Genomic DNA, 15,293 nt, shown 5'->3' with positions numbered 1-15,293 from the left:
TCAAACTGTGTAATTAGTTTTATTATTTAATTACATTTAGTGCTTCATAATGTGTTTAAATGGGAGGTCAAAAATTTTGGAGTGAAAATTTTTGGAACTAAACGGCCCCTCAAATACCCCCGCACCGAGCGCAAAAAACTCGGGCGGGCCGCGGGCGATTGCGACCCCGCGGAACGCGCCGCCGCCGCGAATGATTGGGAAGGGGGAAGGGGCCGGGGCGCGTGAGCGGCGCGTACGGGGGAGCCGAACGCGATGCGTGGCGGGCGAGCGGTAGATGATGACAACCGCAAGCGGGCCGCGACAAGATCCACGATCCTAGGAGGCGCCGGTACATGATCGCCCCCTTTCCCTGCCTGGATTTTTGTTCGCTTCCCCGCCCGCGCTTTGTCTCTATCAGCTTGGAGCTTACCCGGATTCTTGCCCCAATCATGGAGGGCTTGCCCCGCGCTACGGCGGCTGTATCTTCACCCTTGACCGGGATAAACGGGTGGGGTTGTGGGGTTACGGATTTCTGCGAAAGTTAGGGCCAAATTTGCGCCGAGGTGAACTGACTGCCCCGATCGAAGAATGCACGGTAGGATTACGGGCTTGATGCAACGCGTCGTCGTTCCACCAATGCACACTGCACACTGAGTTTTGCGGATCACATGGAGAAACTGAATGTGGTACACCCGTTACACATGGGTTGTTTCCCCCCATGGATTTTATAAATTTGGTTAAACAGTAGACTAATGGTAAATACTACATTTTATTTGTTTTTGTTGCGCAGGTGCTTGTAGCATTATTAGATTTTTGGAGCACTTATGAATGACCTGATCTGTTGTAACTAAGACTGTTGTAACTCATCTTAAAAGGGCATTTTCAGAACTCTGTTGTCACTACATTGCCTTCACTCTGTTGTCACATGGAGTAACTCTCCTGTTGCTCTTGGACAATGTGATAAAATTATTAGTTGCTCTTGCTCGCAATGCATTTTATCCCTGGTATCCAAGTGCTGCATTTATCTGCAAAACTTCAGGCTCCAGACTGTTTAGCAAACACATGCACTGACCAAAAGGAATCGACTTACAAATTTGTGGAGGCCTTGTTCAATTTAGTTTGTAGCAAGGTCGCAAAATTCTCCTAAGAAACAAGTTAATGACATGCACAAAAACTTACGCCAAATACTTGTGGCAGAAGATATTGGATAGATAACGTGGAAGGAAGTCCAGGTGATGAGATCCACCATGACTTACAGTAGACAGAGGATGGGGAGCAGGGGAGGTAAATAATATTCGGGTGGCACCTGTGGATTCGAGCGTGCTATGTTGCTTGGAGATTGGATCATCTGCCAAAGTGGCAGGGGATGAAAAATCAGAAAAAAAATTAAACCTCCCAATAGCCGATGAACTAATGGTTTCTATTTGTTACTAGTGAGATGTCTTTTTTAGTTCTGGCACTATATTCCTAGACCCTCCATGTCTTGTTCATGTGAAGTTGTGGATCGTTCCAGATCATATATCTTAGTAGTTAGAGATTTTACTGTTAGGTGCTCTAGTCTGCCTTCATGCAAATTGAAGACGCCGACCATACTACATTCTGATTTTGACGACATGAATAATCGTACATCTACACTCTAACCAATGCAAATTTGCACTGCATTGAGCAGTTGGCAGCTGTTATTTTGAACCCGAGAAGTTTCAAACTCGACATTTATTGAGGTTGCTTTCAACCCGAGAAGTTTCAAACTCGACACTTATTGAGGTTGCTGTGTTACTTGACTGTATTCAATCATGCTTTTACTCTTTTATGTTACTAGCATAACACTAAACTTGTTCTTGACTCACCAAATTTGATCCTTTGGCTGCAGGGGCAATTCAATTTGTTTATAGTGGGAGGAAGCTTGTTTTGCGGTGATTTACTGGGATAGTGCTGTTCAAAGTTGGGTACCTACTATCCTGCAACCAGAGCTGTAACACCCTAAATCACAATTGCATTCAGATACAGTACATATAAGCAAGGATGAATGCAGACTGATTGTCTCAGGCTCCGAACTGTAAATATGCTCATTTCTGAATTGAATGCATACTGCTATCCTGCATATTTTCTGCCATTAGCTATTCTTACAGGGATAATATGGTCCTCCTTTTTTTAAAAAAAATGTACGGTCCTGCCTCCTGCCCCATATCTTGCACAGTTAGTCCAAGCGGCATTGATTGCCAGTCTTGTTTATCTATTCTTAAGTAATTGCAATTATTTACCAATTATTTTTCTTAGGAAAGCAGTGGCATATTGATGAGTTATCAGTCTCCATAGACATATCTGCTCCATTTACCTTCTGCGTACTCCATATATGGACTGTTCTTCCTCTTAAATGGCTTCTTTTTCCATAGCCTATTCGTGTCAGACTACAGGGAGTAGAGTTTTGTTCTGATAGCTTTTCACATCCTGTTCATGTCAGACAAGGTGATAATTCCCTTATGCTAGTGGAACCTCCCATAGTCCCATAATAAGGAGGATTGGAGAAATGAGCTGTGCGGTAATTAAGCTGCTCATCATTTTTAATTGGCCTACTGTGCCAGAATGCCAGCCACCACTCCCTGTTATACATGTGGTGTTACACTTAAAGAAGAGAGGAGCAGAATCATGTGAAGGACATGTGAGGCTTGGATTCTTAGATGAATGGCACGATCATTGTGCCTGCTCTTGCATATCATACAACAGGTATGAATAACATATTCCCATGTTGGTATGTTTCTTTGTGACCTGTGACAAGTTATACCCCAATGAATTTGGAAAGCTACGGGTTAATCAACTTTTTAGTTCTATAAAAAATGAATCATGTGATTTACAACTAAAATGTAACCTATAAATTAGAATCATTGCTTCTTAGAAATTATTAATTAATTTGTACTTTTCTCCTTTTTGTCTTCACTGAATATGTCAACCTTGAATGTCAAGCTGGATCTATGCTTAGAAACTAGGGTATCATATATTAACAAATTAAGGCAAGTTATTGTTGTGATTTGGGCTGAATCTGTACCCAAAAAATCACTGTAGTTTCACATAAAGAAATGTGTAGGCGTGCATGTATCATGATTAGGTGTAGCCTAATTAAACAGTGTAAACATTTAATCACACTGATTGCTTTAAAAAAATGTTTGAATGTTTTAAGAAATAAAGTGTTTAGTCTATCAAATATTTTGATTAGTATACTAAGAAAAGCATATGTTAGTATTATTTATAAATTTCCAATACAATCTGTAGATTATCATCTGTGATATGCTTACAACAACAACAACAACAACAACAACATAGCCTTTTTCCCAAGTAAGTTGGGGTAGGCTAGAGATGAAACCCGAAAGAAAAAGTTCAAGGTTCAGGCACATTGATAGCTAGTCTCCAAGCGCTCCTATCCAAAGCTATCTCTTTAGAGATATTCCAATCCTTAAGGTCTCTCTTAACCAACTCATCCCACGTCAGTTTAGGTCTACCTCTACCCCTCTTTACATTATCGACCCGCTCAAGAACCTCATTACGCACCGGCACCTCAGGAGGCCTTCGTTGGACATGTCCAAACCATCTCAGCCGATGCTGAGTAAGTTTCTCCTCAATTGGTGCCACCCCGACCCTATCCCGAATAACTTCGTTCCGGACTCTATCCCTTCTTGTGATATGCTTACATTGCACATAAATTTGATAGATCCTGGAAAATATGAACTAAAATCACGAGTGGACAAACATTGGTGGTCGTTTTAAGGGGACTACAAAATGAGCCTATAGGGTTCCGTACTTCTGTGTGACATAACTGAGTTCCTATTCTAATATTCATAAAAGTGGTTACGTAAAAATTGGCTAAACATTTCACTCCATTTTTCTCTTACTTGCAAAAAGGTGTTTTCTTATTGTTAGATAGTAGTTCACTTACTCAATTGTCTCGAATTTTTAAAACAATATTATTTTAATGGAAAATTGCAGAAATAAATGCCGTAAAATAAAAATTGCAGATTTAGTAGCCTGTTGGCCCTTGAGTAGCCCGATAGGACAGTAATTGTCTATTAAAGGGTCGACAGCCCATGTGGCATCCGTCGTGGCTAGTCGGACCTGCAAAGTTGTGGGCTGTCGGCACAGATAGGGCCTATCGGCTACCGACTGGTCGACTGGCTCAGGACAACCAGAGCGCGAGTGGCGGGCCTAGTGCTGAGAAAGGCTTCAGTTTCCTACAACACGGTGTGGCGTGTGGAGGCGCTTGATGCATTCAAGGCTAGCGTCATCACCAACCTGCTCGAGAGGCCGCGCGTGCTGGCACGAGCAGCAGACCCCACCGTGCAGATTGCGGGCAACTTGCGCCGATAGGCGAGCAGCCGCCATGCGCGCGCTCCCCATATCCGGCCGCATCCCGCCCTTCATCAACATGGCGTGTACGCGCGCAACGGCGCAAGCCGTGCTACGAGCCCACCCCCGAGCACCACCTCTTCGACGGTGATGGCATGGTGCATGGGCACGCCGGAATTGGTGCCCCAATGTGGGCTTTTGTGGGCACTCGACGGATGGTACTGCACCAACAAAACACCCACCGATCAACCACCAGAGGCAGCAAGCAAGCGGAGCAGCTAGCTCCTAGAGACTTAGGCGTACTCTATTGTAGGGGTCCATGGATGGTCGGGGGAACTGGGCCTTGCGAGCTATGGGTGCTACTAGGACGTACGTTTGCTAGTTCACGGAGATGGCGTGGCTCCGGTAGGAGCGCACGCTGAGGATGGTGGTGTTCTCCAAGGCCATCAGCGAGCTCCACAGCCACTCTTGGATCACACGCCAGCTCCTGTTCTACGTGTGCGGTCTACTTCAAGGGCCTGTCGGCTGTCTAGTGGCCGATAGGCCCACCTATCGTGGTGACAGGCCTCTCGGCCCTCGACAGGGCCCATCGGTGTCAGCGTGGAGGAACTTATCGGCCCCGACAAGAGCTTGGTGTCCGATAGGTCCCCTATCGGCTATTGATTAGCCGACAGGCTACTAAATCAGCAATTTTTATTTTTCAGCTTTTTTTCTGCAATTTTCTATTAAAATAATATTACATTTTTAAAAAAAAATTCCAATTGTCTTAGTGGGTGTCTGGCTAACTGCACCACGTTTTGCTTCTCTTTGCATTTGATATAGTGTTAATCAACATGTATGATTTCTTAATTCAATAATTATGTATTTGCTAAATAGTTCCATCTAAATCTGAACCCAAAAAACCTAGAAACTTGATGATTTCATGTTATTTAGCACTGAGATACCTAGACATTTTTTTAATTGTGGAAAATGAAAGATTTTGTTCAACTATTTCATTTATATATATGTCCACTTAGCATAGAGGTTAGAGCATGCTGTTGTACTAATAACATATAATGTTTTCTACAAATTCATCAAATTGTGTCTCTGCCACATACTGACATGCCAATTAGCATATTTTATCAAAGTTATATAGCATTTTTTTTTGTCTTCATCCTACCCCTATCTAGTAACTATCAGATTCATTATTCCATTACCCTATCTTTGTGTTAACTGTGCATATCTCCTTGAGCATGAAAACTTTAGGATATGAACAAGAACAAGTTCTTCGATAGCTATGAAGAGTTCTAATGCATGATTACCAGATATTTAAGAGCTAGTTTGGATATACCATCCCCCTGGTGTATTTGAGGGGATTGAGTGGGATATGAACTATTTTTTTACCTCAATCCCCCAGTCCCCACCAATCGACATGGGGAATGTGCATACGCAAATAAACCCTTAGTGGATATGCCTGTATTTGCTACTCAGATCACAAAGACGGATACAAATGCATGGATAAAATAGAACACTATGTGCAAGATATACTACATCACCAAATATATGTGTTATAACGTGTTCTCAGTTTGCATTGGACCACGTCAATGGGTCAAGCCCCACTAGAAGTTATGATAATGAAACACTTGTACTGATCCTGTTTGCTTCCTGCACTGTGCATGCCAGTGGATGCAGCTAACATGATAACAATAACATTGAATTCATTTATCAATTAGCATAAAGGTTGTCAAGCAACTGGCTTGCTTTGATGGCAGTGAAAACTGAAAGCACTTCAATCATCAGGAAGCAGCTTAGTGCCTCACTGCTGTCTACTACTCCCCAACAGATTGCCATAATTCGAGGACGCCAAGGGCCACAACAATTTTGGCATAGGCTTACTGCTCCAAGTTAATCGAACTAAACAGAAAGCAAACAAGCTACTTGATGAGGATTAGAGTAGCACAATGGTCATGGATCTTAGGTCATGTACCGGGACCTGTAATGGTGCACTAGTTAACTATGTAGATTTGGGGTCTTCGAGGTAAGTATATGAGCTGGAATCCATTGGGTGGGGGGTGCATTCCAAGCATGTAATACTCATCATATCTTTAGAGTTGTGAGAAGGTTTGGTTGGTGTGTGAGTGTCCCTGTGATTTGATTTCTGTGGTGGTAGTGGAATTAGGGAGAGCTTGGGGGTTGTTTGTCTTTGTTAAACTACAGCGTTCCACACCCCCGATCACAGCTGTGCAGGCATTGGTCGGACAGCTGTCGGAAGTACAGTTTGTTAACAGACGGAAAAGCTTTCTGGAGGATCTGCTGTGCCATGTGACGGTAGACCCTCTGGATCCTGTCATTTGGTCTGTGCCGGAAGGTACGGGAGAGGGAAACTTTTTTGTGTATTTTCTATTACGTGCTCAGTGTTTTTTATTTTTTGCTCCAAAACTGGGGGTCTGTGTTTGGTGGTATAACCAGTGCTGCAATACACAATGGTGGACCATTATTTAATTCATTCCGTTGCTCAGCATGTGCTCTGTTATGTTTCCGTACCAGCGCCTCATTTTGATTCGAACCGTTGCTGCTTCTTGTTAGTTATTGTGTGTTTAGGCCTTTATTTTTTCCCTTTGTGCCAATCAGTTCCAGGACAGCTACACCCTGTAGTGCTGCTGAGAAATGACAAAAGAACTTAAATTAGCCTTGGTACTAACTGACAAGTTATTCGTGAGGTCTATTCAAATGTCAGTAAAGTAAAGAATCAAACGTGGTGTTGCCTTGGTGTCTTATAACAACAGTAGTATTTGTATCTGAAAAAGGATGACCAGGAAAGCTTAGTTTACAAATAAATATGGAATCCACAAAGCTTTCAGTGGCACCCTTCTTGACTGCATTTTTAGAGTTTGGGTTGAATGTTTTTGAGTGTTTTGCAGTGACGCTGGGCCTTCCTGTGCGTATCACTTAATCAGGTGAATTGAAGTGCATATCTCATTTGTTAGCTCATTTTATTTTGAGTAATATTAAATTACACAAGTACATAATAGTCTAGTTGATGAACGGCTGCACTGGATGTGTTAACAAGTGACCCTTCCATCATTGTATGAGAACGTACGGCGTCCATTTGTTTTGTAGTTGGCCTGACTTAAAAAGGCCAACAAGGTTCATTTTAGTACTGGTAGCCACTTTTTGTAATGGCAAAGTTATGTGTCACCACTTGGAGGTTCTGTATGAGTACAACTGTTGGGCAACCTTTAGTTTCTTTAGAAATGCAATGTCAATATAGCATTGGAAAATGTATTGTTCTGATTAATATCAATCTCTTTTTTGTAGTATAAATAATATGACATGAAGACTGAAGATCTTTTTTGGGAAGCTCCCCAAGCATGAAGCATCTTTCCTGGAGATTCACAAAGCTGACTAGCTAGCAGCAGAGATCTGGAGATTATTGGTGAGGTGTACAAGCAGCTGTGGGTTGCACCTAGTAGGGGAACCGGATTGCACAAATTAACAAACAAGAGGGACTACAGTAGAGAAAGCACAAGAGATGATTCCCTGGTATTAAGAGATTCACTTGTCCCATCCTCCCCAACTTTCCCTCCCTTTTCTGCTCGTTGTATCCATTTTGAATTCTTATCATCCTGCAACAAGCATCCAACCATCCTAAAGTCAGAATCCATGGTCTATCATTTGCTGCTGCAAAGTACTTCTCTTTGCATGCTTCAATCACATGAATGATGAGTCCGGAAAAGAAAGCTAGCCTGATATGATCATTGCGTGCAGAAATCTAATGTTGCACACTAGTGTACACTAGTTTTTGTAGCATGTCTTAAATTCGCATCATGTATTAGGATCGTTTACAGATGTCAGGGCGGTCCCATGCTGTCTGATGTTTTTCACCATGCTCTGCAACGGTCCCAACCCTCCTACTGAGACTAAACATGACTTCCCCCTGAAAACATGTCCAGAAGCTGCTCATTTGTTTACGTTTCACGGCTTTTCATGCCACCATCGTGATGATAAAGGTGTTTCTAGCCCCCGGATTTGATAGTAAAGCTTTGCTTCTCATGTCAGCTAGGGGTAGGAGGGGCCAGTATGCCCAGTTGTGTGGTATATGCAGTAGTTTAGTTAGCCCTAACCCTATTCGTGAAAACAATCAACAGGGTTAACCCATTGCATGTTTATTCTAATTGCAAAGGTGATCATGCGGTGTGTTGGGGGTCACATGCTCTTTAGCATGTCAATTGCCTCATTTCTTTATGGCACATTGCTAGGATAGGGAAGAAGAATGTCATCTCACTAGTATGGACAATGAAGGGCAAGGAAGGATGCCCTGTGGCACATGCCTTCCGTTATGGGGACCAGAAACACATGGGAGCTACAAATCTAGAGCTTCCCTTCGAGAGGAACAAGTAGGTGGACCCCTTTTGGAGATCTCTAAGATGATAGCTTTCTTCCCCATAACAACACCATTCCCCTCCCCTGACCAAAACTCCGAATTAAATTACATTAACCGGTGGTATGCAACAAAGCGAATAGTTCAAACTTGCAACATGTTAGGTTTCAGTTGTGTTTTTCCGGAGTCCAGTGGCTGCATTTCCCGCGTGGCACAACACAAAAGTTATAGTAAAGATGTGAAAAATCACTGCAATTCTGAATTCTAATGTATTTCACTGTCTGCTATTTCAGCATTTCTGAAAGGAAAAATGTGGGTAGCAACTTGTGGGGAAGAATGTGCTAAGGTGTTGGATGTCGTGCAGCCATGAGTTTTCTGATTGCCCAATTGAACCGGAGCTTGGGAAGAAGCGAAAGGCATTTGATGAGGCAACTCTCCCCCAGGTGGCGAGGAGAGCCTGCGCTCCACCTGGCCAGTGCACTGGCTGCTCTGTCAATGCCTTTGCCTTTTTTCACGAATGAGGTAAAAAGGAGCCCTGCGCCTGAAACTTTGATGCTGGCAAGGCAACTATGCGCACCGGTATCATGCTACCACTTACACCCTGTGAAACCTGTGAATCTGTGATTCAGGAACAGTCCGTTGGAGTATATGTAAATGCTGCTGCACAAATACAGCACACCGTGCAGTACCTTTTGTTTCCCTAGGGATCAATGATTGGAGTCGTAGGCATATGGCAGGTACTTTAGGGTTTGATTACCCCTGGACGGCGGCCTGTTTGTGCTAGATGGTTTCCGCAGCTTGTGTTGTGCCCGGTGGCCCTGATTCTTTATTACCAACTCAAGAAGCAGCATCAGAGTCCAGCAAATCACAGCCGTATCAGTCTACTAGCAGCAGCATTGCAGCCATCAGTCAGTATACTCTAATTCTGGAGGTGCAAGACATTCCACTGTGCAAGGCGTAACCATGCCTGTATGGAAACTGGCAATTGTTTAATCCCCGCAGAAGCCGGTAAGCAGGTGAGCGTAGCGAAGTTCTTGTGCCCCATGAAATGAATCTGAGCTGTACTTTGCATGATCCAGATCCAAAGCTAAATTTGAATCATTTCTGCAGATCCCAAGAGCAAGCCCCCCGCCTGCCTGTCGCAAGTACTCCTCGCTCACTCACTGCTGAGTGCTGGCTGCTCCCCCACAACCCGGTGGAGTCAGGCCAATCCAGCGGCGTTTGCAGGTGGCCATTCCACGCTCTCGATGCAGCGCAGCGCTGCTATGCCCGGCCAGCGCAGTCTGACAGTGGAGATGAACAGTCGCAGGGCCGAGCGCCACCACCACCACCACCGCGACAGGGCCGGCCCCGCGCCCACTCCTCGCCGCGGTCGGTCCGATGCGGCAGCGCCTTTATGGGGAGGAGGCGAGGCTCATCGGCCGCTACAGTTCTGGTCCTCTGGTCGGGCAGCGGCCGGTGGCAGCTTGGCTGGCCGGCCGGCCGGCGGGGGCAGCGTACTGGACATGCCTGGGGCGGCTGGGCTGGGCGCCAACACATTGATGCCTCGCTCGCAGGGAGGTGGCATTGGCAATGAATTGAATTGGAGCTGATGATGGATGCATGGCCAGATGGTGGCGCTGGCAGATCAGACCAGAGCAGGTGCTGATGATTCGCGTCGTACGCCGCCGCTGCGATCGCCGATCGGCCTGGTTAGGGCAATCCCACCCCGCCCCCCCCCCCCCCCCCCCCCCCCACCCACTCCACCTGCCGCTGCTTTCTTGGCCGCCGCGTTTACTCCCCCCGCCGGCTGCGGCGTGGCACACCCGTTTGTTCCCTTTGCGAGGCACTCTTAAATGGCCAGCACCCGGCAGGGCACCCATCTCTTCCTTTAATGGCTTCTGCTCTGCGTCGCAAGAGCACTGGACCACAGAGGAGAGCAGAGAACAATGACAGGGAAGTAAACAGACGCACTGTGGCGCCACGATCCCGAGCATCATGCATGCATCTCCCATACGCCCGCATTCCCCTTTCTGGCGCTCTCGTTTTCCCCGGTCACTTTTTTTTTCATGTACCAAGAACAGACGGACGGGACACGACATGTGTACAGTTTGCAATCCTTCACACACCAACCACGCCCGGCAAAACCTCATCCGAGATTGGAAGGAAATCATCAACCCAAAAGACTGAAAAATTGGGAGGCACAGGTCAAGCAAGCCTTCTAACATTGCCACTGGCTCGCTTCTTCTCTACTAATCTAAAGCTGATGATGGCATCTTCAGCAGGATTTGTGTTAGTGCAGCAGTACAGGTGGTGCTTGCGCTTCTTCTAGTCATTCTCTCTTGTGGTGGTAGCTTAATTTGCTCCGATGAAATCTGCTCTTGAGGGCACAGCAGCAGCACATCCTGAGCCTGAGGGAGGTTACTGGTCATTCTGCCAGGCGCAATTGACACTGACAAAGGGTTAGTGGCTTCATTATCTTCTCACACATCCCGGTCGCGATCCGACCGCTCGGATGGTCGCGGCCGGAAGATCACGGGCGCCCCGTACTGCGGGTGGAGGAGCATCAGGACCGTGGGCGCGTGGAGGTAGCTGGGCGACAGCCGGAAGTGGAACCGCTGGAGCATGATGGCCACCGCGAGCTTGGCCTCGAGGAGCGCCAGGTTCTGGCCGATGCACATCCGGGCGCCCAGCCCGAAGGGGATGAACGCCGCCGGGTGCCTGGCGGCCTGCGCCACGCCCTTGGCGAACCGCGCCGGGTTGAACTGCGTGGCGTCGGGGCCCCACAGCCGCGCGTCGTGGTGCACGGCCATGATCGGGATCAGCAGCTCCGTGTCGCGCGGGATCAGGCACCCGCCCAGCTCCACGTCGGCCTTGGCCCGCCGCACCGTCGCCACCGCCGGCGGGTACAGCCGCAGCGTCTCGTTCAGGATCATCCCGAGCTGCCAGTGGGCCCCACCACGAGAAGTCAGCTCATCGCCGCGGCCATTTTTGTTAATCTCAAGTCATCGGAGAGCTCTGTCGGGGGCAGCACCAGCTTACTTACCGTCTTGAGCTTGGCGAGCTGCTCGCGGGAGGGGATGTCGCGCGCGCCGCAGACGTCGAGGACCTCCTGCCGGGCGAGCTCCTGCCACTCGGGGTGCATGGCGAGCACGACCGTGGTCCACGTCAGGAGGTTCGACGTCGTCTGCTTGCCGGCGAAGAAGAAGGTCTTGCACTCCTCCACGATGTCGTTCACGGTGATGGGGCTCGCCTTGCCGCCGTTGCTGCTGTTCGCATTGATCATGAGCCCGAGGAGGTCCTTGGCGCACCCGCCGAGCTTATCGTCGTCCGCGGCGTCCTGCCGCCTGCCAATGAGCGTCGCCAGGTTCTTTCTGATCTCCTTGTCCAGCTTCCACGAGCTTGTGTTCTTCTTGGTTGGCAAGAACCTGTAGCATCGACACATGAAACCATGTCCTTTCTTTTGCCATAATTAGAGCACAAAACATCGGATTATGACGTCACGTCGGTTGATTGATTGATTGATTATTACCTGTATCCAGGGATAAAGACCTTGCGGAACGCCTCGGAGGCGAAGGCCATGAGCTGGGTCTGGAGCTTGAAGACGGCTTTGCCGTCCTCGTAGCTCCGGCCGAAGGCCGTGCGGGTGATGGCGTCCTCCGTCACCACCTGAAACCACTCGGACACGTCGATCTCGACCTCGCCGGACCCTGCGGCGGCCATGTCGCGCCACTTGTCCACCATGTCGGCCACCGTCCTCCCCACGAACGGCAGCAGCTGCTGCATCGCATCACATCATGCCCCAACGTGCCGTCAGTACAATTCACCACGAGAGGAAGATGATTCTTTCTTGTCTTTGCAGCAACAACAGGGTGGGTGGGTGGCTGGCTGACCTTGAGGTTCTCCATGCGGAACGCCGGCGTGAGCACCCTGCGGCGGTGCGCCCACTTGTCGCCGCGGAGGCTGACGAGCCCCTCCCCCTCGAGCTGGCGCACCATGGGGTGCGACTCGTAGCGGTCGAAGTGCTCGGCGCGGGACACGAGGATCTCCCGGATGAGGTCGGGGTCGGCGACGGCGAGCCTCGGCGTCGGGCCGAACCATAACAGGAACGTGGAACCTGGAGCAAGAGGCAGCAAGGATCAGAAGCCGGGCGGCACGGGCCGTGAGCGTGACAAGCCGACGAGGCGGCCAATGATTGGCCCTAGGGAGGGAGGCCATGTTACACCACGTCAGCAGGCATCCCCCATCAGCCGCCGAGGGGGCAGCAGGTACGGGACACGGCGGGGCGAGATGCCGGCCGGCAATGCCGACGCACGGCGTGCGCGTACGCGCCGACGTGGAGCAGGTACGACACCACGCCCTGCGCAGCCCCCCGCCGCATTGCACTGTACTACTACACGCTGCTTCCCTACCGGATGACACAGCACGAGACGAGGAGAGAGAGAGAGAGAGAGAGAGAGAGAGAGAGAGAGAGAGAGAGAGAGAGCAGGTGGCGGCAGCGGCGTGGCGATTCACCGGTGGGCCGGCGACGACGACGCGGCTGGAGACATGTCGCGGCCGCCCGCGCCGGCCGGGGGCGGGAGTGAATGCGACGGGGACGGTGGCGGGCGGGACGGGACCGTGGTTTGGGGAGCAGGCAGCCGAGGGTGTAGGCCGGTTCATGTCGCGGGGGGTGCGGGGCGGCAAGTAGGGAGGGGAATAGACCCTGGCCACCTAACCGGGCTGCAGCCGGGGGACAGCGAAAACGAGAGACAACTACGGCAAACCGCCCCGACACACCCAGGCGCCTCGACATGCCACTAAATGCGTGTCGCCCAAAGGCGGCAGCGTCCTGGGAACACGACGCATGGCGGGCGCGGCCACCGCAACTTGCTGCCGCCGACGCCGTGGTTTGGTCTCTTGTCGTGGCCTCTCCTGGCCGTGCCCGTGTCAATTCAACTGACAGGGCTCGCTTCTCCCTCGATCCCGTGTGTCCCCCGTGCCTTGCCGTAGCAGGAGTAGTAGCCACCGTAACGGAGACGACGGAGGGAACTGGTGATCAGCTAGCTGGGGGGGAAACAGAGCCTGGACTCTGTCCGGCGAGTCGAGACAGAGGAGGGAGAAGGCAACCGGCAAGGACGAACGCACGCAGACGCAGCCGATGGAAGGGCGCGTACCGTAGATTTTCCTCCAGTGGTGGTAGAAGGCGAGGACCCGCGGGAGCACGTTGTGGGAGCGGTAGGGGCGCGGCATTGGGGCGGCGGAGGCGGCCACCATGAGCGCCACCATCTCGCGGACGCAGCCCACGAAGAAGCGGTAGCGCGGGCCCCTGATCCCCTGCCGCGCGAAGTGCTCCTCCACCCGCCGCGGCCGCCACCACAGCACCTCCATCAGCTTCGCCGCCACGTACGCCGCCGCGGCCAACGCCGCCGCCGCCGCCCACCCCCACCCCATCCGCAGCAGAGGCCCAGCAGCGCGGAAGGAGAGAAGCGAGAGCCCGCCTGTGTTCCCGCGTGTCAGTTGTACTAGCTCGGCTCGCTTGGCCAAGGCAAGCAGCAAGCAGCAGCAGCTTACCGCGTGAGGTGGCAGGGGAGGAGAGGGGGGGGAGACGTGGTGAGGAGAGGAAAAGGAGGCGAGGCGGATTTATATAGCAGCGGGGATCAGGGCTTCGGCCGCTGTGGTCACCACCACGGTGATTAGTTAGTTGTAGCGTGGCGGGATTTGGCGGAGCCCGTGCCCGGCTGTAGCGTAGCGAGCGCCGGCGGGGGCGGAGGGGCAGCATGGTAAATAATAAAAAATGGGGGAGGGGAAAGCCGGAAAGAGAGGGAGCTCAGGGAGGAAGGGGCGCCGCTGGGGCCGGCGTCGCGGGGATTAATCAATCCCAGGGTTCACCTTTTCGTTTTTTTTCCGAATTCCGCCGTTTGCCGGAAACGAAATTTCGGCCGAAATTTCGCCGAAATTCGCTAATTCCGAACGGAAAGGGAATTCAAATTCAAAAAACGAAATTTCGGTGAATTCCGACCGAAATTTCGGTGATTTCGACCGAAATTTCGGTGATTTCGACCGGAAAATGATGTCAGTTGTGATTTTTCTACTGTTCTCGAGGTCAAATGAAAAACTTTTGAATACCAACTTTGTTCAGTTTTTCGAGATCTACAACTTTTGTTTCAGGAACTTTTTCATTTGAGCAATGGTTTGAAAGTTATTTAATTATTTCAAAAACTACCAATTAAAAGTCTTGTCATTTCATGTGACAACTTTCATTTTCTCTCTTAGGCCTCAACTGGACTTTTATTATTCTTGTTATGGCGGATATTCCTATAAATTTTTAGGGACATTAGTTGATTCAATTGAAAGTTGTTTTAAATCCAGGACAAACATGATTTGAATTGGTTATCAATTCATGTGACAGTGTTTGAATTTTTTGTTTGATTCAATTTGTATAGAGAATTGTTAAAGCATTATGAAAGCTTTCTTCCACGAAGTGGGGGCAGATCAAAGGCCACAACTGACTTAATCTGCAGTTGCCAATAGAGAAGAATTGCCAATGGAATTTAACACGTATCTGCAATGGCCACAACTTCAAAAAAAAAAAACTCCCAAGTCTCCACAGTTACCGGCTACAAAGCTAGAAGAAGAGCCAGATCGAGGGCCTGGTTAA

At 49.4% G+C, this 15,293-nt stretch overlaps 1 protein-coding gene and 1 long non-coding RNA gene across 7 annotated transcripts; one reads left to right on the top strand and one right to left on the bottom strand.

Moving 5' to 3' along the window:
* The first annotated feature begins 115 nt into the window (after positions 1 to 115).
* Positions 116 to 10,387, top strand: LOC120705829. 6 transcript variants are annotated; one of them, XR_005688072.1, is made up of 7 exons: positions 116 to 328; positions 1,649 to 1,743; positions 1,850 to 2,035; positions 2,441 to 2,703; positions 7,612 to 7,836; positions 8,968 to 9,690; positions 9,785 to 10,387. It is a non-coding gene; the product is annotated as an uncharacterized LOC120705829 (long non-coding RNA). The 6 variants fall into 6 exon arrangements; XR_005688069.1 differs by having other exon boundaries at positions 1,850 to 2,703; positions 8,968 to 9,196; positions 9,304 to 9,690; XR_005688070.1 differs by adding an exon at positions 6,533 to 6,661 and having other exon boundaries at positions 1,850 to 2,703.
* Positions 10,388 to 10,652: 265 nt separating this feature from the next.
* Positions 10,653 to 14,252, bottom strand: LOC120705828 (cytochrome P450 734A6-like). Its single transcript, XM_039990360.1, has 5 exons — positions 13,810 to 14,252; positions 12,547 to 12,770; positions 12,186 to 12,433; positions 11,700 to 12,081; positions 10,653 to 11,595 (listed from the first exon to the last, which is right to left on the bottom strand). The coding sequence occupies exons 1-5, from the start codon at positions 14,084 to 14,086 to the stop codon at positions 11,137 to 11,139; spliced, it is 1,590 nt and encodes a 529-aa protein (XP_039846294.1). The 5' UTR covers positions 14,087 to 14,252; the 3' UTR covers positions 10,653 to 11,136.
* Between the last annotated feature and the right edge of the window lie 1,041 nt (positions 14,253 to 15,293).

The sequence above is a fragment of the Panicum virgatum genome, chromosome 5K, assembly GCF_016808335.1.
Source record: "Panicum virgatum strain AP13 chromosome 5K, P.virgatum_v5, whole genome shotgun sequence".
NCBI lineage: Eukaryota > Viridiplantae > Streptophyta > Magnoliopsida > Poales > Poaceae > Panicum > Panicum virgatum.
Note: the sequence above shows the minus strand (reverse complement) of the source record. Positions and strands in the feature narration are given on the sequence as shown.